General features: G+C 46.2%; 1 protein-coding gene across 2 annotated transcripts in view; it reads right to left on the bottom strand.

Moving 5' to 3' along the window:
* Positions 1–25,456, bottom strand: part of fbxo42 (F-box protein 42) — a 56,434-nt gene that overhangs the window by 17,614 nt on the left and 13,364 nt on the right. For both annotated transcript variants that reach the window (XM_072478279.1, XM_072478280.1), the window contains exon 5: positions 7,052–7,205. In XM_072478279.1, the coding sequence (XP_072334380.1) occupies positions 7,052–7,205 (154 nt within the window). The remainder of the gene's footprint in view (positions 1–7,051; positions 7,206–25,456) is intronic.

Below are 25,456 nucleotides of genomic sequence, written 5' to 3'. Positions count from 1 at the left end.
TGTTCTGTTTTCACAAAGTAAGAAATCTTACAACACCAGTAACACAGTAAGACTTCTTACTGTGCTCACCCCAGTCCAACGCCGGCATCTCCACATCATGTTTTCACAAAAGACACAAATTACATGCCAGAAATATTGGGGAACACAGGGAGGGAGGAACTGAAGGAAATCGGTATTAGTAGAGAAATGGTGTTGGGGAAATTGATGGGAATGAAGGTGGATGAGAGGGCCTGATAATCTACATCCTAGAGTGCTTAGGTGGCCCTAGTATTGTGGATGCATTGGTGTTTTTTTCCAAGATTCTATATACTCAAACAGTTCCTACAAATTGAGGGTAGCTATTTAAAAAGGGAGGTGTGGGCAGCATTGTAGCACAGAGGTTAGCACTGTTGCTTCACAGCTCCAGGGTCCCAGGTTCGATTCCCGGCTTGAGTCACTGTCCGTGTGGAGTCTGCACGTTCTCCCTGTGTCTGCGGGGGTTTCCTCCGGGTGCTCCGGTTTCCTTCCACAAGTGCCGAAAGATGCGCTGTTAGGTAATTAGGACATTCTGAATTGTTATGAGGCACTTGCTCCCTGTGTGGATGGCGAACAGGGCTGCAGGAAGGATGAGTCAGCTGACCAAGGCACCATGGTTCAGCAGGCCATTCAAGGGGAGGGAGTAAATAGGCAAGTTGTAGTTGTAGGGAATTCTATTATCAGGGGGATAGATAGTATCCTTTGTGAGCAGGATAAAGAGTCCCGCATGGTATGTTGCCTGCCTGGTGCTAGGGTGCGGGACATCTCTGACCGGCTTGAAAGGATACTGGAGAGGGAGGGGGAGGATCCTGTTGTTGTGGTCCATGTCGGTACCAACAACATAGGCAAGTCTAGAAAAGAGGACCTGTTTAGAGATTATAAAGAGCTAGGATTCAAATTAAAAAACAGGTCCTCAAGGGTCATAGTCTCCGGATTACTGCCCGAGCCACGTGCAAATTGGCATAGGGAGGCAAGAATAAGGGAAGTTAACACGTGGCTGAAAGAGTGGTGTGGGAAAGACGGGTTCCTTTTCATGGGACACTGGCATCAGTTTTGTGACAGGGGGGACCTATACCGTTGGGATGGTCTCCACCTGAACCGAGCTGGGACCAGTGTTCTGGCGAAAAGAGTAAATAGGGTGGTCAATAGGACTTTAAACTAGAGATTGGGGGGGAAGGGAACGTCAGGGAACCAAGCGGTGAAGTAATCAGTGGGAAGCGTAGCTGCTTAGGAATACAAAAAAGCACAAAAAGACAAAACTCAGGAGAGGTTACGATAGTCCCCATCCCACAAAATATGACACAGTGTATGGAAAGGCTCAGTAAACCAAGGTCCACCACACTAAGAAAACAAAAAGGGACGGTCAATAGAGAATGAAAGGTGCTATATTTAAATGCGCGCAGTGTACGGAACAAGGTAGATGAGCTTGTGGCCCAGATTGTGACTGGCAGGTATGATGTGGTATGCATCACAGAGACGTGGTTGCAGGGGGTTCAGGACTGGCATTTAAACATCCAGGAATTCACAACCTATCGAAAAGACAGAGAGGTGGGCAGAGGGGGCGGGGTTGCCTTGTTAATTAGGAATGAAATTAAATCAATAGCACTAAACGACATAGGGTCAGATGATGTGGAGTCTGTGTGGGTAGAGTTGAGGAACCACAAAGGCAAAAAAACCATAATGGGAGTTATGTACAGGCCTCCTAACAGTGGTCAGGACTGGGGGCACAAAATGCACCACGAAATAGAAAGTGCATGTCAGAAAGGCAAGGTCACAGTGATCATGGGGGACTTCAATATGCAGGTGGACTGGGTAAATAATGCTGCAAGTGGACCCAAGGAAAGGGAATTCATTGAATGTTTACAGGAGGGCTTTTTGGAACAGCTTGTGATGGAGCCCACGAGGGAACAGGTCATTCTGGACTTAGTGTTATATAATGAGCCAGACTTGATTAAAGATCTTAAAGTAAGGGAACACTTAGGAGGCAGTGATCATAATATGGTAGAATTCAATCTCCAATTTGAAAGAAAGAAGGTAGAATCAGATGTAAAGGTGTTACAGTTAAATAAAGGTAACTACAGGGGCATGAGGGAGGAACTGACGAAAATCGACTGGGAGCAGAGCCTAGTGGGAAAGACAGTAGAACAGCAATGGCAGGAGTTTCTGGGAGTAATTGAGGACACAGTACAGAGGTTCATCCCAAAGAAAAGAAAGGTTATCAGAGGGGGGATTAGGCAGCCATGGCTGACAAAGGAAGTTAGGGAATGCATCAAAGCAAAAGAGAAAGCCTATAATGTGGCAAAGAGTAGTGGGAAGTCAGAAGATTGGGAAGGCTACAAAAACAAACAGAGGATAATAAAGAGAGAAATAAGGAAAGAGAGGATCAAATATGAAGGTAGGCTAGCCAGTAACATTAGGAATGATAGTAAAAGTTTATTTAAATTCATTAAAAACAAACGGGAGGCAAAAGTAGACATTGGGCCGTTCCAAAATGACGCTGGTAATCTAGTGATGGGAGACAAGGAAATAGCTGAGGAACTAAATAAGTACTTTGCGTCAGTCTTCACAGTAGAAGACATGAGTAATATCCCAACAATTCAGGAGAGTCAGGGGGCAGAGTTGAATATGGTAGCCATCACAAAGGAGAAAGTGCTAGAGAAACTAAGAGGTCTAAAAATTGATAAATCTCCAGGCCCAGATGGGCTACATCCTAGAGTTCTAAAGGAGGTAGCTGAAGAAATAGTGGAGGCGTTAGTTATGATCTTTCAAAAGTCACTGGAGTCAGGGAAAGTCCCAGAGGATTGGAAAATCGCTGTTGTAACCCCCCTGTTCAAGAAGGGAACAAGGAAAAAGATGGAAAATTATAGGCCAATTAGCCTAACCTTGGTTGTTGGCAAGATTCTAGAATCCATTGTTAAGGATGAGATTTCTAAATTCTTGGAAGTGCAGGGTCGGATTAGGACAAGTCAGCATGGATTTAGTAAGGGGAGGTCGCGCCTGACAAACCTGTTAGAGTTCTTTGAAGAGATAACAAATAGGTTAGACCAAGGAGAGCCAATGGATGTTATCTATCTTGACTTCCAAAAGGCCTTTGATAAGGTGCCTCACGGGAGACTGCTGAGTAAAATAAGGGCCCATGGTATTCGAGGCAAGGCACTAACATGGATTGACGATTGGCTGTCAGGCAGAAGGCAGAGAGTTGGGATAAAAGGTTCTTTTTCGGAATGGCAACCGGTGACGAGTGGTGTCCCGCAGGGTTCAGTGTTGGGGCCACAGCTGTTCTCTTTATATATTAACGATCTAGATGACGGGACTGGGAGCATTCTGGCTAAGTTTCCCGATGATACAAAGATAGGTGGAGGGGCAGGTAGTATGGAGGAGGTGGGGAGGCTGCAGAAAGATTTAGACAGTTTAGGAGAGTGGTCCAAGAAATGGCTGATGAAATTCAACGTGGGCAAGTGCGAGGTCTTGCACTTTGGAAAAAAGAATAGAGGCATGGACTATTTTCTAAACGGTGACAAAATTCATAATGCTGAAGTGCAAAGGGACTTGGGAGTCCTAGTCCAGGATTCTCTAAAGGTAAACTTGCAGGTTGAGTCTGTAATTAAGAAAGCAAATGCAATGTTGTCATTTATCTCAAGAGGCTTGGAATATAAAAGCAGGGATGTACTTCTGAAGCTTTCTACAGCATTAGTTAGGCCCCATTTAGAATACTGTGAGCAATTTTGGGCCCCACACCTCAGGAAGGACATACTGGCACTGGAGCGGGTCCAGCGGAGATTCACACGGATGATCCCAGGAATGGTAGGCCTAACATACGATGAACGTCTGAGGATCCTGGGATTATATTCATTGGAGTTTAGGAGATTGAGGGGAGATCTAATAGAAACTTACAAGATAATGAATGGCTTAGATAGGGTGGACGTAGGGAAGTTGTTTCCATTAGCAGGGGAGACTAGAACCCGGGGGCACAGCCTTAGAATAAAAGGGAGTCACTTTAGAACAGAGATGAGGAGAAATTTCTTCAGCTAGAGAGTGGTGAGTCTGTGGAATTCATTGCCACAGAGGGCTGTGGAGGCCGGGACGTTGAGTGTCTTAAAGACAGAAGTTGATAAATTCTTGATTTCTCGAGAAATTGAGGGCTATGGAGAGAGCGGGTAAATGGAGTTGAAATCAGCCATGATTGAATGGTGGAGTGGACTCGATGGGCCGAATGGCCTTACTTCCGCTCCTATGTCTTATGGTCTTATGGTCTAATTCTCCCTCTGGATACCCGAACAGGCGGCGGAATGTGGCGATTAGGGGCTTTTCACAGTAACTTCATTGCAGTGTTGCTGTAAGCCTACTTGCGACAATAAAGATTATTATTATTACTATTATTATTAACGAGAAAACACGGAATTATAGACCTGTCAACCTGATGTCAGTAGTAGTGAAAATTCTAGAGACCATTATCAAAGGTTTTACAGCAGAGGACTTTTTTTACAGCAAAACAATGGTAGAATCAGACGGGGTCAGCATGGATTTACAAAAGGGAAATCATACTTGACAAATCTAGTGGAATTCTTTGAGGATGTAACTAGCAGAGTTGGTGAGGGGGAGCCAGTGGATGAGGAGTATTTGGACTGTCAGAAGGCTTTTAACAAAGTCCCACTGTGGGGGTAGTGTATTGAGATGGACAGAAAACTGGCTGGCAGACAGGAAACAAGAGCAGGAATAAGCAGGTAATTTTCCAAATGGTAAGCAATGACTAGTGGGGTACCGCAGGGATCGGTGCTAGGACTCCAGCTGTTCACAATATATGTTAATGATTTAGATGAAGAAACTAAATGTAATATCTCCAAATTTGCAGAGGGCACAAAACTGGGTGGGAGGGTCAGCTGTAAGGAAGATGCAGAGATGCTTCAGTGTGATTTGGCCAAGCGGAGTGAGTGGGCAAATGCAGTATAATGTGGATAAATATGAGGTTATCCACTATGGTAGCAAAAACAGGAAGACAGATTATCTGAATGGCTATAAATTAAAAGAGGAGAATGTGCAACGAGACCTGGGTGTCCTCGTACACTAGTCGCTAAAGGTAAGCATGAAAGTGCATGCCGGCAGTAAAGAAGGCAAATGGTATGTTGGCCTTCATAGTGAGAGGATTTGAGTACAGGAACCTTGCTGCAATTATACAGGCCTTGGTGAAGCTACACTTGGAATAGTGTGTGCAGTGTTGGAATCCTTATCTGAGGAAAGGTATTCTTACTATAGAGGGAGTGCAGGGAATATTTACCACTGATGATGGGACTGATGTCTGAGAAGACATTGAATTGGTTAGGATTATATTCGATGGGAGTGAGGGGGGGGGATCTCATAGAAACCTATAAAATTCTAACAGGACTAGACTGGGTAGATGCAAGAAGGATGTTCTCGATTATGGGGTGTACAGAATCAGGGGTCATAGTCTAGGAATACAGGGTAAACCTTTTAGGACTGAGACGAGGAGAAATTTCTTCACCTAAAAAGTAGTACTGTGGAATTCGCTACCACTGGAAGCAATTAAGCCAAAACATTGTATGTTTTCAAGGGGTTAGATATAGCTCTTGGGGATATGGGGGAAAGCAGGGATAGGTTACTGAGTTGGATGATCAGCCATGATCATCATGGGCAGCACGGCAGCTTGGGTGACGCGGTATCACAATGGTTAGCACTGTTGCTTCACAGCACCAGGGTCCCAGGTTCGATAACTGGCTTGGGTCACTGCCTGAGCGATCCTGCACATTTTCTCCGTGTCTGTATGGGTTTCTTCCGGGTGCTCCGTTTTCCTCCCACAAGTCCCGGAAGACATGCTTGTTAGGTGAATTGGACATTCTGAATTCTCCCTCTGTATACCAGAACATGTGACGACTAGGGATTTTCACAGTAACTTCATTGCGGTGTTAATGTAAGCCTACTTGTGGCAATAATAATAATAAAGATTATTAAAAAGATATTGAATTGCGGAGCAGGCTCCAAGTGCCGAATGGTTTCCTCTTACTCCTATTTTCTATCCTCTTACTCTTATTTTCTATGTTTCTAGGTGCACTCAGCCTGACACATGAAAAGTGGACAGTTAATGAGGAACAGCAAGGTGGCTGAGCTTCCTGGACTAGGACCCAGAACTAACCCATCTCAGCAAGCCTGAAGATGCAGCACTTAGCTGGCGAGATATACTGGGCATCTACTACTCACACTGGTCTGCTGCAAGAATAAAATGTCACAAGGTTTTTAAAAATGATACCTGGACTGGAGGGATTAAGTTACAGGGAGAGGTCACTCAAATTAGACCTGTTTTTGCTAGAATTTAAAAGGTTATGGGGTGATCTGATCGGGGCAATCAAGATATTCATGGGGGGCAGCACGGTGGCGCAGTGCAGCCTCACGCGCCGAGGTCCCAGGTTCGACCCCGGCTCTGGGTCACTGTCCGTGTGGTGTTTGTGCATTCTCCCAGTGTTTGCGTGGGTTTCGCCCCCACAACCCAAAAGATGTGCAGGGTAGGTGAATTGGCCACACTAAATTGCCCCTTAATTGGAAAAAATGAATTGGGTACTCGGAAAAAAATTTAAAAAAAATATTCACAGGGAAAGACAGGGCAGATAAAGATAAACCACTGGTTGGAGATTCCAAAACTAGAGGGCAGAATCTAAAAATTAGGGCCAGACCGTTCAGAAGAGATTTTAGGAAGACCTTCCTCCCTCAAAGGGTGGTAGAGGTTGGGAACACTCGCCCACAAATCGCATTTGAAGCAAGAACAGTTGTTAATTTTAAATCTGAGATAGATAGATTTTTGTTAAGCAAAGATATTATGGGAAATGGGCCAAAGTCAGGTAAATAAAGTTAGGACACTGATCATTCGTGATCTCATTAAATGGTGGGATAGGTTCAAGGGGCTGAATGGCCTACTCCTGTTCCAGCGCCGCCCAAAATAAATGTTTAACACAGCTCTTTCATTAAGTTCAAGCTTTAAGATATATCACAAATATAGTAGCACATTAAACAATAATGAGATCTTTACCAGTTTTTGGAGGGCGAGTAGGTATGTATTTCATCAAAAAACCTCTCGGGTTGATGCAGTGGGTAGGGGCTTGGCCTGGTCCAGCCTCCAAACAATACCAGAAGGTCCTTGTACACAACTAATGTGGCTCCAGCCTTTGGAGAAGGATAGGAACCTATGAGAAATAGGGAAGGGAAAAAATTAAGTTGTGTAAAACATCAGAGTAAGCGTAAGAAATGCTATCCAATGTGCTGTGACATTCTGGTTCAATGTCTGTCCTGTGCTAAAATTGTTAATTCCAGGGCAAGGAGGCGGGTTCTACAATCCTGAGCACCAACGAACTCCTGGGAAGAGAAGGCAAGGATAAAAATAAAACAAAAATATCAGCCAAGATCCCTGATCGCTGCTCAGTGAGTCCTTCTGGAAGCTTGTGTGTGCAAGTGTTGAATAAGTACAGGATCAGACTACGCTACCATACTCTCTATTACAAAATAACCTGCCCACACTCATTGTCTAGACTGATTTTGAAAGGATATCCATCTGAGTGAGGTACATGAAGTGACCTGTGTGATCCAGATCCAGTAAGAAGTGAACTACGATAGAAGTGGTCTGGACAGGAAAAGGGGAAACAAATCAACACGTGTAAAGAAAATCATTTAAAAAAAGATTTGTTTCTATTCTACATGAAATGAAATGAAAATCACTTGTGACAAGTAGGCTTCAAATGAAGTTACTGTGAAAAGCCCCTAGTCGCCACATTCCAGCGCCTGTTCGGGGAGGCTGTTACGGGAATTGAACCGTGCTGCTGGCCTGCTTTCAAAGCCAGCGATTTAGCCCTGTGCTAAACAGCCCATGCAGCAGTACTTTTGAAATGGTTTAACTCTAAATATATTTTTTGTTCATCCCCAGGATGCAATGACATTGGCAAGCAATGTTCCCTCTGGGCAGTGCAGTGCTACAAGTTGGCTGTGCACAGCAAACAGAAATTAGAGGGAACATCGCAGATAATGCCATATTTTGGGCCCAGTTCAAGCAGCCCTGAGAAGAATAGTGGGATTGAACTGCTGCAGTCTTTGGAGTGATCCATGTTGCTGCTGAGCAATTTCAGGATATTGATCTACAATAGGAAGGAATAGAATTCCTACAGTTCAGAAGGAGGTCATTCGGCCCATCGAGACTGCATCAACCCTCTCAAAGAGCACCCTATCGAGGCCCACTCCCCCACAATCCTGTAGCCCCACCCAAACTACACATATTGGAACATGACGGGGCAATTTATCATGGCCAATCAAACTACACATCTTTGGACTGTGGAAGGAAATCGGAGCATCTAGAGGAACCCCATGACACGGGAGAACGTGCAAACTCCGTCCGGTCTCCCAAAGCCGGAATTGAACCCGGTTCCCTGGCGCTGTGAGGCAGCAGTGCTTGCCACCTTGCAGCCCCTGAATGATATATGTTCAAGTCAGAATGCTGAGCGACTTTGAAAGTCATGGTGCTCCCATGATCATGAATCTCTTACCCATTTTCAGGTGGTGAACCAATTTATATAATGCAACATGCTGTGTCCCTGCTCTTGTGGAAATGGTGAAGATATGAATGGTCCAGTTAAGCTTCTGATCAATGGCTCACCACCTGACCTCAAAAGTACAAGGTATGGATGGGTGCAACTGGAACAATGCACATGAAGTTCAACACCATCCAAGACAGAACTATCAGCTTGATCGATGCTCAAACGCTATATTTATTATCTATAGTTAACTTATCAAAATTTCTTTTGCAACACCTCAACCCACCAACATATTGGTGGGCACTTCAACGATGATACCTTTGAACGAAAGAGGGAAGAAGGTCGATTTTATCTTGTTGTTAAAGTCTAGTATTCATGTGGCACAAATGTTACCTTCCATTTGTCAGCACAAGCCTGGAGATTAAACATGTCCTATTGTGAACTAGCATGGGCTACTCCATATTGGAGGAAATATAGATTATAAGAAACGTATATTATATTGATCGTGAACAAATAATCTAGTAAAGCTGTCGACAATTCAAAATTGGATTGAAAAACTACTTACTATCCTGGCCTTTTAAAAAAAAATTAGGGTACTTAATTATTTTTTCCCAATTAAGGAGCAATCTAGCATAGCCAATCCACCTACCCTGCATATCTTTGGGATGGAGGGTGGGGTGGGGGGAAGAGACGGACCCATACAGACCGGGGGGGGGGATGTCCTGTGCCTTCTTAAGCTATGTCACAGCCCTCATTATGAAAACAGACAGACTAAAAGACATTTCTCCCTCTCTTTAGCTCTGAAGAGTCATCCAGACTCGAAATGTTAACGGTTTCTCTTTCCACAGATGCTGCCAGACCTGCATTTTTACAGTATTTTCTGTTTTATTAAAAATATGTAGTGTTATTTCCATCATATTCAATGCGTGACATTTCCAGAAAAGAGTCAGCAGTGAACATAGTTGTATAGAAGCAGTATGATAAAGAGGAATTTTGACGAGGAAGTTCCGGTATGTAAATTTTCTTTGAAATGAGTTGCAGTAATGTCCGACCGCCTCAATTCACACAACTAACTGATGTTTTCAGGGCAACAGGAATTTACCAACAGATTTACATTAGCATATTAGAAATACATACAAGACCGTCTGTAAACCTTTGGCTGCAAGACACAACTGCCTGTAAAGGGAGCTTTACATTTTTACATACACATTAAGTGTAAGTGTTTCAAATAAAGTGATGTTAAAGAATTGTGGAGGCTGAGTAGAAGCACTTTTTCATAAAGAATATTCATGGTTCCCAATAATCATCCATGCCAATTTCTGGTGAACATTTATTTGATGTTCTTATGCTGAATGAATTGTGCTATAACCCCATTCCTGCTTTTTTGCTGCAAATTGGGATAAAGCAAGGGTCAAGACAAACATTTTATGGATCTCTCTTTTCAGTACCAAATGGATTGAAGGCTGGCATCTTATGATCACAGAGAGAGGATATTTCCAATAACATTACTAACATTGTCACTTCCTGGCTGAAGTCTACAGCAAGATGTCCTCATACATTGATGAGAAACCTATCTTCCGAGAAGCAGACTTCAGGTTGCGCCGATGCGGTGAGCGGTCGCGAACAAGGCAGTTCCCGTTCAGCTGATTTCAGAGTGCAATGTTCTTTTAAAAGGAAGTGAATTTGTATCTGTCGGTCTCTCCTCCGATGTGGGATGCTTGCAGGGGGTGAAATCAGGCAGACCACATGCAAAAGCTCCACACCTGATTTGTCAGCACCGTAATCTTTATTATTGTCACAAGTAGGCTTACATTAACACTGCAATGAAGTTACTGTGAAAAGCCCCCAGTCGCCACACTCCGGCACCTGTTCGGGTACACTGAGGGAGAATTCAGAATGTCCAATTCACCTAACGAACATGTCTTTCGGGACTTGTGGGGGGAAACCGGAGCACACGGACGAAACATACGCAGACACGGGGAGAACTCTGCTTGGGCAAGCAAAAAGATGCCCAAAAAATGGCTTCCAGTCTTTGTGGGTCGAGGAAACTCACACTGCTGTGACAAAACATCACAATTTATCAGGGATGACAAAAAGCCTACTCACTGGGAGTAAAAATATAAGTTCTGAACGACCCCAAGAAAGTTAGAGGAAACAAAGAAAAATCAAAATGAGAAGATCAAGATTCAGCTCTTCAACGGAGTGTTATTTTTAGTCATCAAAGAAAGAGTGCGTCACAGATTCGATTTTAGTCTGTGCTAAATAAGCTGAGGTTAAGATCACAATAATTGTGGAGGATATCAGCCAAATGCTACTTCTGATTGTTATCATGCGATTCCGGCTGAAAAATGTAGCTCACTGAAAAGTAGACAAAACCATGGCAGATGGTTTTCAATGTGGGAAAGTTTCAGATCAACCACCATTTAAATGATAGATCAGGCTGTTTTCTAAATGGTGAGAAACTAGGAAGTGAGGACAAGCACAGAGGTTTAATGTCCCAAGTGCAAAAATAAAGACACAGCGGATAGAAATGAAAAATAATTTAAACAGTGAATGCAATGTTGGCCTTTATCTCAAAAGGACTGGATTACAATGGATGGAACTTCTGTTACAGAGTGTAGTAAGGAAATTTGTACAGCTATGCGACTGTCATGTACTTCACCCTCACACTCATGAGAGTCCAGACGAAGACTCTTAGGAGTTACAAAGATTAGTCCTTTATTACAAGCCATAGCAGGGGCTATTGGCATTCCAAATTGGGACGCCAGAGAGCACAGATTCAAGAATGGTACAGACAGATATACCTGAGGTTTGGTTACAAGAAATTAGCATATACCAATCATTTGTACTAGTTATCTATGTCCAATCATGACTATCAATTAAGGCTACATCATGCATCGTGTATGAGAATAAATAATCAAGCACATCAAAGGTCTACATGCTTAATTAAACTATCCAATGATTACAACGGTACGTATGTAGTCTTGCAATTAGTGATATTGGGGGTGTCATGGTGGCACAGTGGTTAGCACTGCTGCCTCACGGCACCAAGGACCCAGATTCGTTCCGGGCATGGGTCAATGTCCGTGTGGACTTCACACATTCTCCCAGTGTCTGCGTGGGTCTCATCCCCACAACCCAAAGATGTGCGGGTAGATGGATTGGCCATGCTAAATTGCCTCTTAATTGGAAAGAATGAATGAATTGGGTAATTTATATATTTTTTAAAAAGTGATATCGGTGGTCCAATATCTGGGGTGTAGCTATTAATCACCTTCCTCCCTGCTTTTTAATGGCTCCTCTGGTGATGCTATCCATCACCCCTCACTATCATTATCAGCAGACACCCTGGAGCCAGAGTCCCACATTGTTATACAGACGGGTTTTAACACCAGCAGAGTTTCCTGCCTGCAAACTGGCCCCAAATAACAGATTGTCCACGTGGTGTCTTTTTACAAATTGGCAGCTTGTCTCTCAGAGTCAGACTGAAGATTTTAACTTCTCTCGTAAATAATGGAACTAGAGTTTTTAAAAACTGCTTGGAGTGTAATATCTAATATTTAAAGTTGCCCAAATTATCCTCTTCGCAGCTATACCGAGCTCTGGTTGAACTTCATCTGCAGTATTGCATTGAGTTCGGCCCACCGCACCTCCGGAAAGGTAAACTGGCCTTGGAAAGGTTGCAGCATAGATTAACCAGAATGATGCCAGCACTAAAAGGGTTAAATAATAAGATTTATAGACTAGGCCCATATTCTCTTGAGCAGAGAAGATTTTGGTGATCTAATTAAAGTGTTTTAGACGATCAAAGGATTTGATAGGATAGATGAGAAATGATGTTCTCTAGGGAGAATCCAAAACACCGGGACATAACCTTAATATTAGAGCTAGGCTGTTCAAGGACAGTGTCACAAAGCATGACATCTTCAATCCCCTAGAGGTAAATGTGAGAACCCCCACCGAAACTAGCACTTAACACTCCTTTATGGGCTAAGCATACAATTGTAATTTAATTTCTTCTAACACTCCCTCATGCATTTTAGTAATGACGTTGAGCAAATCCAGTGATCCTCCAACAGAGTTCAGAGTCAGGTCAGGGAGTCACCTCGTTCGGATTTCAAACCAGCCTACATTAACATACCAGCAAGCCCAATTTCCATACAAACAACGCAAGATATTACCTAATGAGAAAAATTCTTAATCAAACTGAGTACTCGTGAACATTTTTGACAGCACCCTCAAAATCCGCAATCTTGACTACCCAGGACAGCAAGGACATGGAAACACCGCCACTTGCAAGCTCCCCCTCCAAATCACATATCATCCTGACTTGGAACTAGAATTGCCATTTATTCACTATCGCTGGGTCAAAATTCTGACCCCCCCCCCCCCACTTGTATGTTAAATGAAACATACAGCCAAGCATAACTTGGCGTAAAAATCCAAAGCAGTGCAGAGTAAACAGCACAACATAAAATTTCAATCTACCGCAATATATAACAAAGCAGTGTGAAGTCCAGTACGAGATAGCAAAAATACAGCGCAAAATCAAATGCAAAATAGAATCCATACCACACAGTGCAAACTACAATGCAGAATAAAATATGAGAAAGTACTAAAGACCCAGGTTAATGCAGTGAAAAACACAATGTGACAGCATAAATGTAACCCAAATATACAAGCAAGGAGAGAGAAAACAGAACTCAAGGACAATTAGCCTGATACCAGAAATAAGGAAAATGTTACAATCTATTATTAGCACATGGTAAATGCACTTAGGAAATCATATGAGTGGACAGAGTCAATGCAGAGTTATGAAAGGGACATCAGCATTGTGATGTTACTGGGCCAGTGATCTAGACGCCTGGACTAAATCTCCGGAGACAATGATTCAAATTCTACCACGGAAGCTGTGGGAAATGATATGCAATTAATTAATCTGGAATAAAGGGCTGGTATCAGTAACGATCATGAAAAACCGTCTGATCCACTAAACCACAGAATAAAATGCATAAGATTCCTACAGGGCAGAGGAAGCCATTTGGCCCATCAGATCTGAATAAACCCTCTGAAAGAGCACCCCACCCAATCCTCGTAATCGCACCTAACCTCCTCATCTTTGGGCACTAAGGGGCAATTTAGAATGGTATAAATATAGGTCGGATCTATTGAATAACTCCTTGTTAGATAAGTAGGAAGAGTCCTGGGAATTAGTCTAGTGAATCTTTGTTGCATTCCCTATGAGACAATATAACTTTTCTTAGGTAAAAAGAGACCAAAAGCTGTACACTATTCCAGCTGTGGCTTTACCAAGGCCCTTTATAATTGCAGTAAGACTCTTTCTTGTATTTCATTTTTTGTAAGAAACTAAAATACAATTTGCTTTTTTAATTGCTTGCTGTATTTTTCATATTATTCCACATTATTTTCTATCGGTCTTATTCATGCCCACTCACGTAACCTGTCTATATCCCTTTACAGCCACTTTGTATCCTCCTCGCAGCTTACTTTCCCCAAACTTTGTATTGTTTGCAAACCTAGGTACATGTAAATTTGGTCAGCATGGACAAGATGGGCTGAATGGCCCCCTTCTATGTTGTATCATTCCTATGGTTCTATGCAACTCTGTCTCCTCAGCTAAGTAATTAATATAGACCAGTGCATTTTAACCAGGGTTCTCTCCGAAACCCAAGGATTCTGCGAGTTCCCCGAAAGGGTTCCAGGTAATTTTAAAATTGTACCAAATGCAGAAGATTTTTTTAAAACTTTGCACAAAAAACTAAAATGAAATAATTACGATATGCTAACATAATGCAATCCGCAATGATGGATTCTCCCCTTGCTTAAATGGATGCAAGTTAAAATTTTAAAAAAGACCAGTTTATTGTCCGGGTTGGTGTCATCTTTTCGAACCCCACGTTGGATGTCAGTTAGCTCAGTTGACTGGACGGCTGGTTTGTGATGCGGAGCGGTGCCAACAGCATGGGTGCAATTCCTGTATCGGCTGAGGTTAATCATGAAGGCTCTGCTTTCACAACCTTATCCCTCACCTGAGGTGTGGTAACCCCATTGACTCTGTTACACCTCCCGCTGCCTTGGGAAAGCGGGCAGCATAATCAAGGACCCCGCCCAACTGGGTTATTCTCTCTTCCATAGGTAGGAGATACAAAAGTCTGAGAACACTCACTAACAGGTTCAAAAACAGCTTCTTCCCCACTGTTACCAGATTCCTGAATGACCCTTTTATGAACTGAACAGATCTCTTCAGACATCTTGTCCACTGAGTAGTCCTACACTGCTTCACCCGATGCCTGTGTCTATGTATTTACATTGTGAATTTATGTATGTCCTATATTTTTTTCATGTATGGAACAATCTATCTCGACTGTACGCAGAACAATACTTTTCACTGTACCTCGGTACACGTGACAATGAATCAAATCAAACTCTCAGGTTAAATCACCAGCAGTCAGCTCTCTCTCAAAAAACACTGCATATGAAGTCGGTGTTGGAGGGATGGATGGAAGGTTTGTGCCATGCTTGCTTGACACTTCATTCTGTTCTTTTCAAATGTCAAAACCACTTAACGACGAAGAACCTCTCCACTTGGGATTGTCCAGCGTTGTTTTTTCCATGTAATGAGATGCAGCTCATAAACCCTGAGATTGGCTTTAAAATTGTCTTTATATTTAAGTTGCGGGTTCCCATGCTGAGCTGGCTGTCAAGTATTCCCTTTGGTTTGTGGGATGTGTATGTGCCACAGGACCTATCCAGCATAACTGAGCTCTGAACATACTCTCATAGAACATAGAACATAGAAAATACAGCACAGAACAGGCCCTTCGGCCCACGATGTTGTGCCGAACCTTTGTCCTAGATTAATCATAGATTATCATTGAATTTACAGTGCAGAAGGAGGCCATTCGACCCCCTGAGTCTGCGCCGGCTCTTGGAAAGAGCACCCCACCCAAACTCAACACCTCCACCCAACACCAAGGGCAATTTTGGACACTAAGGGCAATTTATCATGGCCAATCCACCTACCCTGCACATCTTTGGACTGTGGGAGGAAACCGGAGCACCCGGAGGAAACCCACGCAGACACGGGGAGGACGTGCAGACTCCGCACAGACAGTGACCCAAGCCGGAATCGAACCTGGGACCCTGGAGCTGTGAAGCAATTGTGCTATCCACAATGCTACCGTGCTGCCCTGGAGAACAAATAAATCTACACTATATCATTTTACCGTAATCCATGTACCTATCCAATAGCTGCTTGAAGGTCCTTAATGTTTCCGACTCAACTACTTCCACAGGCAGTGCATTCCATGCCCCCACTACTCTCTGGGTAAAGAACCTACCTCTGATATCCCTCCTATATCTTCCACCTTTCACCTTAAATTTATGTCCCCTTGTAATGGTTTGTTCCACCCGGGGAAAAAGTCTCTGACTGTCTACTCTATCTATTCCCCTGATCATCTTATAAACCTCTATCAAGTCACCCCTCATCCTTCTCCGTTCTAATGAGAAAAGGCCTAGCACCCTCAACCTTTCCTCGTAAGACCTACTCTCCATTCCAGGCAACATCCTGGTAAATCTTCTTTGCACCTTTTCCAAAGCTTCCACATCCTTCCTAAAATGAGGCGACCAAAACTGTACACAATACTCCAAATGTGGCCTTACCAAAGTTTTGTACAGCTGCATCATCACCTCACGGCTCTTAAATTCAATCCCTGTGTTAATGAACGCGAGCACACCATAGGCCTTCTTCACAGCTCTATCCACTTGAGTGGCAACTTTCAAAGATGTATGAACATAGACCCCAAGATCTCTCTGCTCCTCCACATTGCCAAGAACTCTACCGTTAACCCTATATTCCGCATTCATATTTGTCCTTCCAAAATGGACAACCTCACACTTTTCAGGGTTAAACTCCATCTGCCACTTCTCAGCCCAGCTCTGCATCCTATCTATGTCTCTTTGCAGCCGACAACAGCCCTCCTTACTATCCACAACTCCACCAATCTTCGTATCGTCTGCAAATTTACTGACCCACCCTTCAACTCCCTCATCCAAGTCATTAATGAAAATCACAAACAGCAGAGGACCCAGAACTGATCCCTGCGGTACGCCACTGGTAACTGGGATCCAGGCTGAATATTTGCCATCCACCACCACTCTCTGACTTCTATCGGTTAGCCAGTTCGTTATCCAACTGGCCAAATTTCCCACTATCCCATGCCTCCTTACTTTCTGCATAAGCCTACCATGGGGAACCTTATCAAATGCCTTACTAAAATCCATGTACACTACATCCACTGCTTTACCTTCAGCCACATGCTTGGTCACCTCCTCAAAGAATTCAATAAGATTTGTAAGGCAAGACCTACCCCTCACAAATCCGTGCTGACTATCCCTAATCAAGCAGTGTCTTTCCAGATGCTCAGAAATCCTATCCTTCAGTACCCTTTCCATTACTTTGCCTACCACCAAAGTAAGACTAACTGGCCTGTAATTCCCAGGGTTATCCCTAGACCCTTTTTTGAACAGGGGCACTACATTCGCCACTCTCCAATCCCCTGGTACCACCCCTGTTGACAGTGAGGACGAAAAGATCATTGCCAACGGCTCTGCAATTTCATCTCTTGCTTCCCATAGAATCCTTGGATATATGCCGTCAGGCCCGGGGCACTTGTCTATCCTCAAGTTTTTCAAAATGCCCAACACATCTTCCTTCCTAACAAGTATTTCCTCGAGCTTACCAATCTGTTTCACACTGTCCTCTCCAACAATATCGCCCCTCTCATTTGTAAATACAGAAGAAAAGTACTCGTTCAAGACCTCTCCTATCTCTTCAGACTCAATACACAATCTCCCGCTACTGTCCTTGATCGGACCTACCCTCGCTCTAGTCATTCTCATATTTCTCACATATGTGTAAAAGGCCTTGGGGTTTTCCTTGATCCTACCCGCCAACTCTCAGCACCGAGTTATGTAATATTTGCATGAATCTTGGTGTTGGGGTTTGTCTGTGTGAAGTTTGCACGTTCTTCCCATGTCTGCATGGGTTTCCTCCGGGTCCTCCCACAGTCCAAAGATGTGCTGGATAGGTGGATTGGCCATTCTAAATTGCCCCAAGGTGGGGTTACAGGGGATAGTGTGGAGGATTGGGTCTGGTGGATTGCTCTTTCAGAGGGTCGGTGCAGACTCGATGGGCTGAATGGCTTCCTTCTTCCCTGTACGTATTCTACTCTATGAGACGTTAACCATTTAGGCAACAGGAGACAGCTTGGTGAAGTAATTCAGTAAATCTGTGTAGATGGCTGTTAAAAACATTGCGGGACTTGACTAGCATACTACGGCACTTGCTTTCTAATTTAGCCTTGGGCGCAGGTTGCAACTTGATCCCAGTTTTCTTTCCCTATCTTCGGTTTCCCTCCGAACAGCAGTCACTTGCTGCGCAACTTGCTCAGTGAAAGTTTTTGCTTATTAACTCATTCCAAGCCACAACTCACAGCGTGATCAATAATGTTATTGCATTCTAATTGGCCTAAATGAAGCGGAGCTAATTCTTCTAATTGGTTTCTCGAGGGTGATGTCCATCTATTAATATCATTTCCCAAAAGTCCCCTGACTGACCCTCTGGGGCCATTCCTCTCAATAAAGTTTGTTTCTGTTACTCTTGCTAAGATAAAAGAATGTTTTGATATCTTCCTTGCCCATTTGTTCAAGATGGGGGCAGTATGCTGTCATACCCCCATGATTTGATACCTTGAGCTCAATGTCTCAAAACCTCATTTGATTGTATTAAATCAGACCTCTATAAGTGACTGTTTTGGACATGTTATTTGAAGGTTGCTGTTACTTCTCTCTGGTTACTTGGAATGAGTAACTTTACTTTTAAAACAAAAGATAGTGGTAAAGTTGCTTTGAGCCTTAAAACTAATGAAGAAGTTTACAGAATACTAATATGAAATATATAGCATTATATATAGAATATAAGTGAGAATAGTTTTCATGTCAGCTTTTACCTGAGATGCGATGTCACGGGACATGGATTCATTGCATGTCTAATTGATCTATAGGACTTCAGTAAAACAGGAACTTATTAATGTGTTTTTGCTGAGACAACGGCTTTGTTATAGTATGTTTTTGTTGTATTTGTCAGTGCTTGGTATAAGTCAATTAAACTTACAGAATAGCTATCCAAACTTGCAAAGTTACAGAAGTTACACAAAATCTAGATAAACTACTTGTATTCAAATAACAGATAGTAAAATTTAAAAGAACTGCAGTTACAAAAGCTAATTACAGAACTTAATTCTAAACTTACAAAATCAAACATGGTTACACATTGTGTGAAATAAAGTTACTTTCCCTAAACATCACAAGTTAAACTGCACTAATTTGAAGCACAAGGCAGAACGTTTTCATATTTGTTTTTCTTTGCACAAAAGTATTTTGAATTTCAAGAATGGAACTGAGAATTTGAATTGCTAGGGATTTGGATAGTCCCGTACCAGTAATTGTTCAACCTGACATCTTCCCTCACTGCCATATGATCATATGTTTTTTGTCCCTTAGCAAGTTTGAGTGTGATGCTAAGACCAAATCATTTGATGAGCTTGTGCCCCATAATTCAGCATAAAACCATATTGGGTTGACATACTTCGACTGCATGTAAACTGAAACTGATCACCAAGCATCAAGTTCCCTACACAAGATAGCAAAATATCTGTCTTGGAATACGTGGCCAGGGGCAGCGGATACAAGATCTCGGACTTCTTCAGACTTATTGTCAAGTCAAAGTGTTCTGAGGCTAGGTCAAAGTGATCAGCAAACAGCAGGCTAAATGTTCTCCAGTGTATGTGCTAAGAGAGTGCAGTCGTCCATGAAAAGTTCATTCAGTAGCTATTCAGTAATCTTTGTTCAAGTATTGGGCTTTTGAAAGTTGAAGAGGTTGCTGACCTGAATTGAACATGTACTCCTGTGTCAAGATCTTTGAGATCTTTGGAGCATGACTGAGAAGTATTCTAAATTTATAGAATCCCTACATGTAGAAAAAGGCCACTCAGCCCATCGAGCCTCTGCCATACCTCTGAAAGAGCACCATACCAAGGCCCACCCCTTTACTCTATCCCCGCTTGAAAAAGGCCTCAGGGATGAAGATGGAGAGGCACTGAAAGACAAACAGAAATGAGGGGAGGACCGTCATTTTCACGGTCTGTACCCTCCCCGCCAGTGATAGCGGGAGCATGTCCCATCTCTTAAAGTCCCCTTCCATTTGTTCTACCAACCGGGGTAGGTTTAACTTGTGTAGTACCTCCCATTTCCAGGCCACCTGGATTCCCAGATATCGAAAGCTCTTCCCTACCATTCTAAGCGACAACTCTCCCAGTCTCTTCTCCTGCCCTCTTGCCGGGATCGCAAACATCGCGCTTTTCCCCCCATGTTCAATTTATATCCCGAAAAATTGCCAAATTCCCCCAAGATTCGCATTACTTCCCCCATCCCCTCCAACGGGTCCGAAATCTACAAGAGCAGGTCATCTGCGTAGAGCGAGACCCGGTGCTCCCCCCCCCCCCACCCCCATCCCCCCCCCCCACCCCCATCCCCCCCCCCCCCACCCTCCCCCCACCCCCACCCCACCCCCCCCCCAATCCCCCCCACCCCCATCCCCCCCCCACCCTCATCCCCCCCCACCCCCACCCCCATCCCCCCCCCACCCCCCCCCCCACCACCCCCCCCCCCACCCCCCCCCCCCCCCCCACCCCCCCCCCACCCCCCCCCCCCACCCCCCCCCCCACCCCCCCCCCCCCCACCACCACCCCCCCCCCCCACCCCCCACCCCCCCCCCCACCACCCCCCCCCCCCCCCCCACCCCCCCCCCCCCCCTCTCACCCCCCACCCCCACCGCGTCCGGGGCCTCCGAGTATCTCCTGGCCACCTGGAGAATCTCCTCCACTAATCTACCCCTCTCAGCCCGTTCCACCGTTTCTCTGTGGGGCTGTATAGAGATTAATTCCCCTCTGACTACTGCCTTCAAAGCTTCCCAGACCGTCGCTGCAGATACCTACCCCGTATAATTTGTTTCCAGGTAGTTCTGGATGGACTTGTTAACCCGCCCCGTCCGCTAGCAACCCCACATCCAGTCTCCACAGCGGGCATTGCCCTCTCTCCACACTAACCCGTAGATCCACCCAGTGCGGGGCATGATCCGACACTGTAATTGCCGAGTACTCAGTATCCACCACCTTCGGTATTAGCGCCCTGCTCAGAACAAAAAAGTCGATGCGAGAGTATACCTTGTGGACATGTGGAAAAAAGGAGAGCTCCTTCGTCCTCGGCCGTGCAAACCTCCATGGGTCTACTCCCCCCATTTGTTCCATAAAACCGTTCAATTCCTTTGCCGTAGCTGGCTTCCTCCCTGTCCTGGATTTTGCCCGGTCCAATTCCGGATCAATGACTGTGTTGAAGTCCCCTCCCATGATCATGTTATGTGACTCTAAGTCTGGGATCTTACCTAACACCCGCCTCATAAATTCCACGTCGTCCCAATTCGGAGCATATATGTTCACAAGTACCACTCGCATCCCCTCCAACTTCCCACTCACCATTATGTACCTACCCCCCTTGTCTGACACGGTTCTCTCTGCCTCGAATGTCACTCGTTTGCTGATCAGGAGCGCTACCCCCCTGGTCTTTGAGTCCAGTCCTGAGTGGAACACTTGGCTAACCCACCCCTTCCACAATCTCATCTGGTCTGTAACCTTTAGGTGTGTCTCTTGTAGCATTGCCACGTCCGCCTTCAGTTCCCTCAAATGCGCAAACACGCGGGCCCTCTTTTTTGTTTTTATAAATAATTTTTATTAAAGTTTTCACAAAATATCAACAACAAAATGTAAAAGAAACCCAATAAAATGAAATAAAAAACAAAACAACCCAGTGCCCCCTCCCCCCTATACATAAATAATATATTAACACCCGCCGAAACCCATAGCAAATATATACACCCCCTCAGATCCCCCAGTATAGACAAACAAAAATAAAATAGAACCCCCCCCCCCACCAGGGTTGGTGCTGCTGCTGACCATGGACTTCCTGGCAGAACGGTAGACAAAGAACGGTTGCCACTACCTGAAAAACCCTTGCACCGATCCCCACAAGGCAAATTTCAACCTCTCCAATTTAATAAACCCTGCCATATCGCTGATCCAGGATTCCACGCTTGGGGGCCTCGCATCTTTCCACTGAAGAAGAATCCTTCGCCGGGCTACCAGGGACACAAAGGCCAGAATACCGGCCTCTTTCATCTCCTGCAATCCCGGCTCCTCTGCATTCCCAAATATTGCGAGCCCTCAGCCCGGTTTGACCCTGGATCCTACCACCCTCGACACCGTCCGCGCTACTCCCTTCCAAAATTCTTCCAGCGCTGGGCATGCCCAGACATATGGGTGTGGATTGCTGGGTTGCCTGAGCACATAACACACCTGTCCTCACCCCCAAAAAACCGGCTCATCCTTGTCCCGGTCATGTGTGCCCTGTGCAGCACCATAAACTGTATGAGGCTGAGCCTCGCGCACGAAGAGAAAGAGTTCACCCTCCATCGGGCATCTGCCCAAGCCCCCTCCTGGATCTCCTCCCCTAACTCCTCCTCCCACTTACCTTTCAGCACCTCCACCGAGGCTTCCTCCTCCTCCTGCATCACCTGGTATGTTGCCGAGATCTTCCCCTCGCCAACCCACGCCCCCTAGAGCACCCTGTCCTGTACCGTACGGGGCGGCAGCAGCGGGAATTCCACCACTTGCAGCCTGGCAAACGCCCTTACCTGTAGATACCTAAAGGCGTTTCCCGGGGGGAGCCCGTACATCTCCTCCAGCTCACGTAGGCTCGCGAACTTCCCATCCACAAACAGGTCCCCCAACCATCTTATCCCTGCCCTGTGCCTCCCTGAAAACCCTCCATCCATTTTCCCTGGGTCAAACCGGTGGTTCCCCCGTATCGGGGTCCACACCGAGGCCCCCACTTCCCCCCTGTGCCGCCTCCATTGCCCCCAAACTTTGAGGGCAGCCACAACCACCGGGCTCATGGTATACTTCATTGGAGGGAACGGCAGCGGCACCGTTGCCAGCGCCCCCAGACTCGTACCCTCACAAGACGCCACCTCCAGCCTCTTCCATGCCTCCCCCTCCATCATCCACTTGCGCACCATCGCCGCATTAGCGGCCCAGTAGTACCCACAGAGGTTGGGCAGCACCAGCCCCCTCCCATTCCTTCTCCGCTCCAGGAACACCCTTCTCACCCTCGGAGTCCCTCGCGCCCACACAAACCCCGTTATGCTCCTGTTGACCCGCCTAAAGGCGGCCATCAGGATAAGAATGGGGAGGCACTGGAAAAGGAACAAAAACCTTGGGAGCACCGTCACCTTGACTGACTGCACCCTACCCGCCAGGGACAGCGGGCAACGCGTCCCACCTCTTAAACTCCTCCTCCATTTGCTCCACCAGCCTCGTGAAATTAAGTCTATGCAGGGGCCCCCAGCTCCTGGCCACCTGGACCCCCAAATACCTGAAGCTCCTCTCCGCCCTTTTTAGTGGGAGATCGCCAATCCCCCTTTCCTGGTCCCCTGGGTGAACCACAAACAACTCGCTCTTCCCCATGTTGAGCTTGTACCCTGAGGAATCCCCGAACTCCCTGAAGATCCTCATTACATCCGGCATTCCCCTCACCGGGTCCGCCACATATAGCAGCAAGTCGTCCACATAGAGCGACATTCTATGCTCCTCCCCACCCCGCACCAGCCCCCTCCAGTTCCTTGACTCCCTCAGTGCCATAGCCAGGGGTTCAATCGCCAGCGCGAAGAGCAGGGGGGACAAGGGCACCCCTGCCTCGTCCCTCGATGCAACCGAAAGTACTCAGGCCTCCTCTTGTTCGTGGTCACACTCGCCATCGGGACCTCGTACAACAGCCTAACCCACCTGACGAGTCCCTCCCCAAACCCGAACCTCCAGCACCTCCCACAAGTACCCCCACTCTACCCTATCGAAGGCCTTCTCAGCGTCCATCACCGCCACCATCTCCGCCTCCCCTTCCCTCGCCGGCATCATAATAACGTTCAGGAGCCTCCGCACATTCGCGTTCAACTGCCTCCCCTTCACGAACCCGTCTGGTCTTTGTGGATGACCTGCGGCACACAATCCTCAATTCTCGTGGCTAAGACCTTCGCCGGCATCTACATTTAACAATGAAATCGGCCTGTAAGACCCACACTGCAGTGGATCCTTGACCCGCTTCAGGATCAAGGAGATCAGTGCCCGGGACATCGTCGGGGGCAATGCCTCCCCCTCCCTTGCCTCATTGAAGGTCCTAACTAACAGCGGGCCCAACAGGTCCACATATTTTTTGTAAAATTCGACCGAGAAACCGTCCAGCCCCGGTGCCTTCCCCACCTGCATGCTTCCTATCCCTTTGGCCAGCTCCTCCAACCCAATCAGAGTCCCTAATCCCGCCACCAGTCCCTCCTCCACTTTCGGGAACATCAGTTGGTCCAGAAAGCAGCCCATCCCTCCCTCCTCCAGTGGGCACTCGGAACGATACAGTTCCTCATAAAACTCCCTGAAGACCCCATTGATGCCAACCCTACTCCGCACCCCCCCCCCCATCCTTAACTTCCCCCGATCTCCCTCGCTGCGTCCCGCTTCCGAAGCTGATGCGCCAGCATCCGACTTGCCTTTTCCCCATATTCATAAATCATCCCCTGGGCCTTCCTCCACTGCACCTCCGCCTTCCTGGTGGTCAACAGGTCAAATTTGGCGTGGAGGCTACGCCTCTCCCTCAACAGTCCCTCCTCCGGCACCTTTGCATGCCTCCTGTCTACCCTCACCATCTCCCCACCAGCCTCTCCCTCTGCTCTCTCCTCTCCTTGTGGGCCCTAATGGAGATCAGCTTCCCCTAACCACCGCCTTTAGCGCCTCCCAGACCATCCCCACTCGGACCTCCCCGTTATCATCGGCCTCCAGGTACCTCTCTATGCTTCTTCGGACCCGCTCGCTCACCTCCGCGTCCTCCAACAGCCCCACCTCCAAGCGACACAACAGGCGCTGGTCCCTCTCCTCCCCCAGCTCCAGGTCTACCCAATGCGGGGCGTGATCCGAAATGGCTATCACCGAGTACTCGGTATCCTCTACTCTCGCTATCAGCGCCCTGCTCATAACAAAAAAGTCGATCCGGGAATAGGCCTTATGAACGAGAGAGAAGAATTAAAATTCCCTAGCCCCCGGCCTTGCAAATCTCCAAGGGTCCACCCCTCCCATCTGGTCCATAAACCCCCTCAGCACTTTAGCCGCCGCCGGCCTCCTACCCGTCCTTGACCTGGAGCGATCCAGTGCCGGATCCAACACCGTGTTAAAGTCGTCCCGTCCCCCCCATTATCAGGCCCCCCACTTCCAAGTCCGGGTTCCGATCCAATATGCGCCGCATAAAACCCGCATCGTCCCAGTTCGGGGCGTACACGTTGACCAGCACCACCCTTTTCCCTTGCAGCTTACCACTTACCATTACGTACCTGCCACCATTGTCTGTCACAATGCTCAACGCCTCGAACGACACCCTCTTTCCAACCAAGATCCCCCCCCCGATTTTTGGCATCCAACCCCGAATGAAACACCTGGCCTACCCACCTCTTCCTCAATCTTACCTGGTCTGCCACCTTCAGGTGTGTTTCCTGGAGCATGACCACATCCGCCTTCAGGTGTGCGAACACCCGGGTACAGTATCCTGAACTTAACCCCCTTCTAAGATCCCCTCAAGAGTATTTTTTTATAAATTTAGTGTACCCAATTATTTTTTCCAATTAAGGAGCAATTTAGCGTGGCCAATCCACCTACCCTGCACATCTTTTAGGTTGTGGGGGCGAA

The sequence above is a fragment of the Scyliorhinus torazame genome, chromosome 16, assembly GCF_047496885.1.
Source record: "Scyliorhinus torazame isolate Kashiwa2021f chromosome 16, sScyTor2.1, whole genome shotgun sequence".
Classification (NCBI taxonomy): domain Eukaryota; kingdom Metazoa; phylum Chordata; class Chondrichthyes; order Carcharhiniformes; family Scyliorhinidae; genus Scyliorhinus; species Scyliorhinus torazame.
The sequence above is the reverse complement of the archived record's forward strand: the minus strand, read 5'-3'. Positions and strand labels throughout refer to the sequence as shown.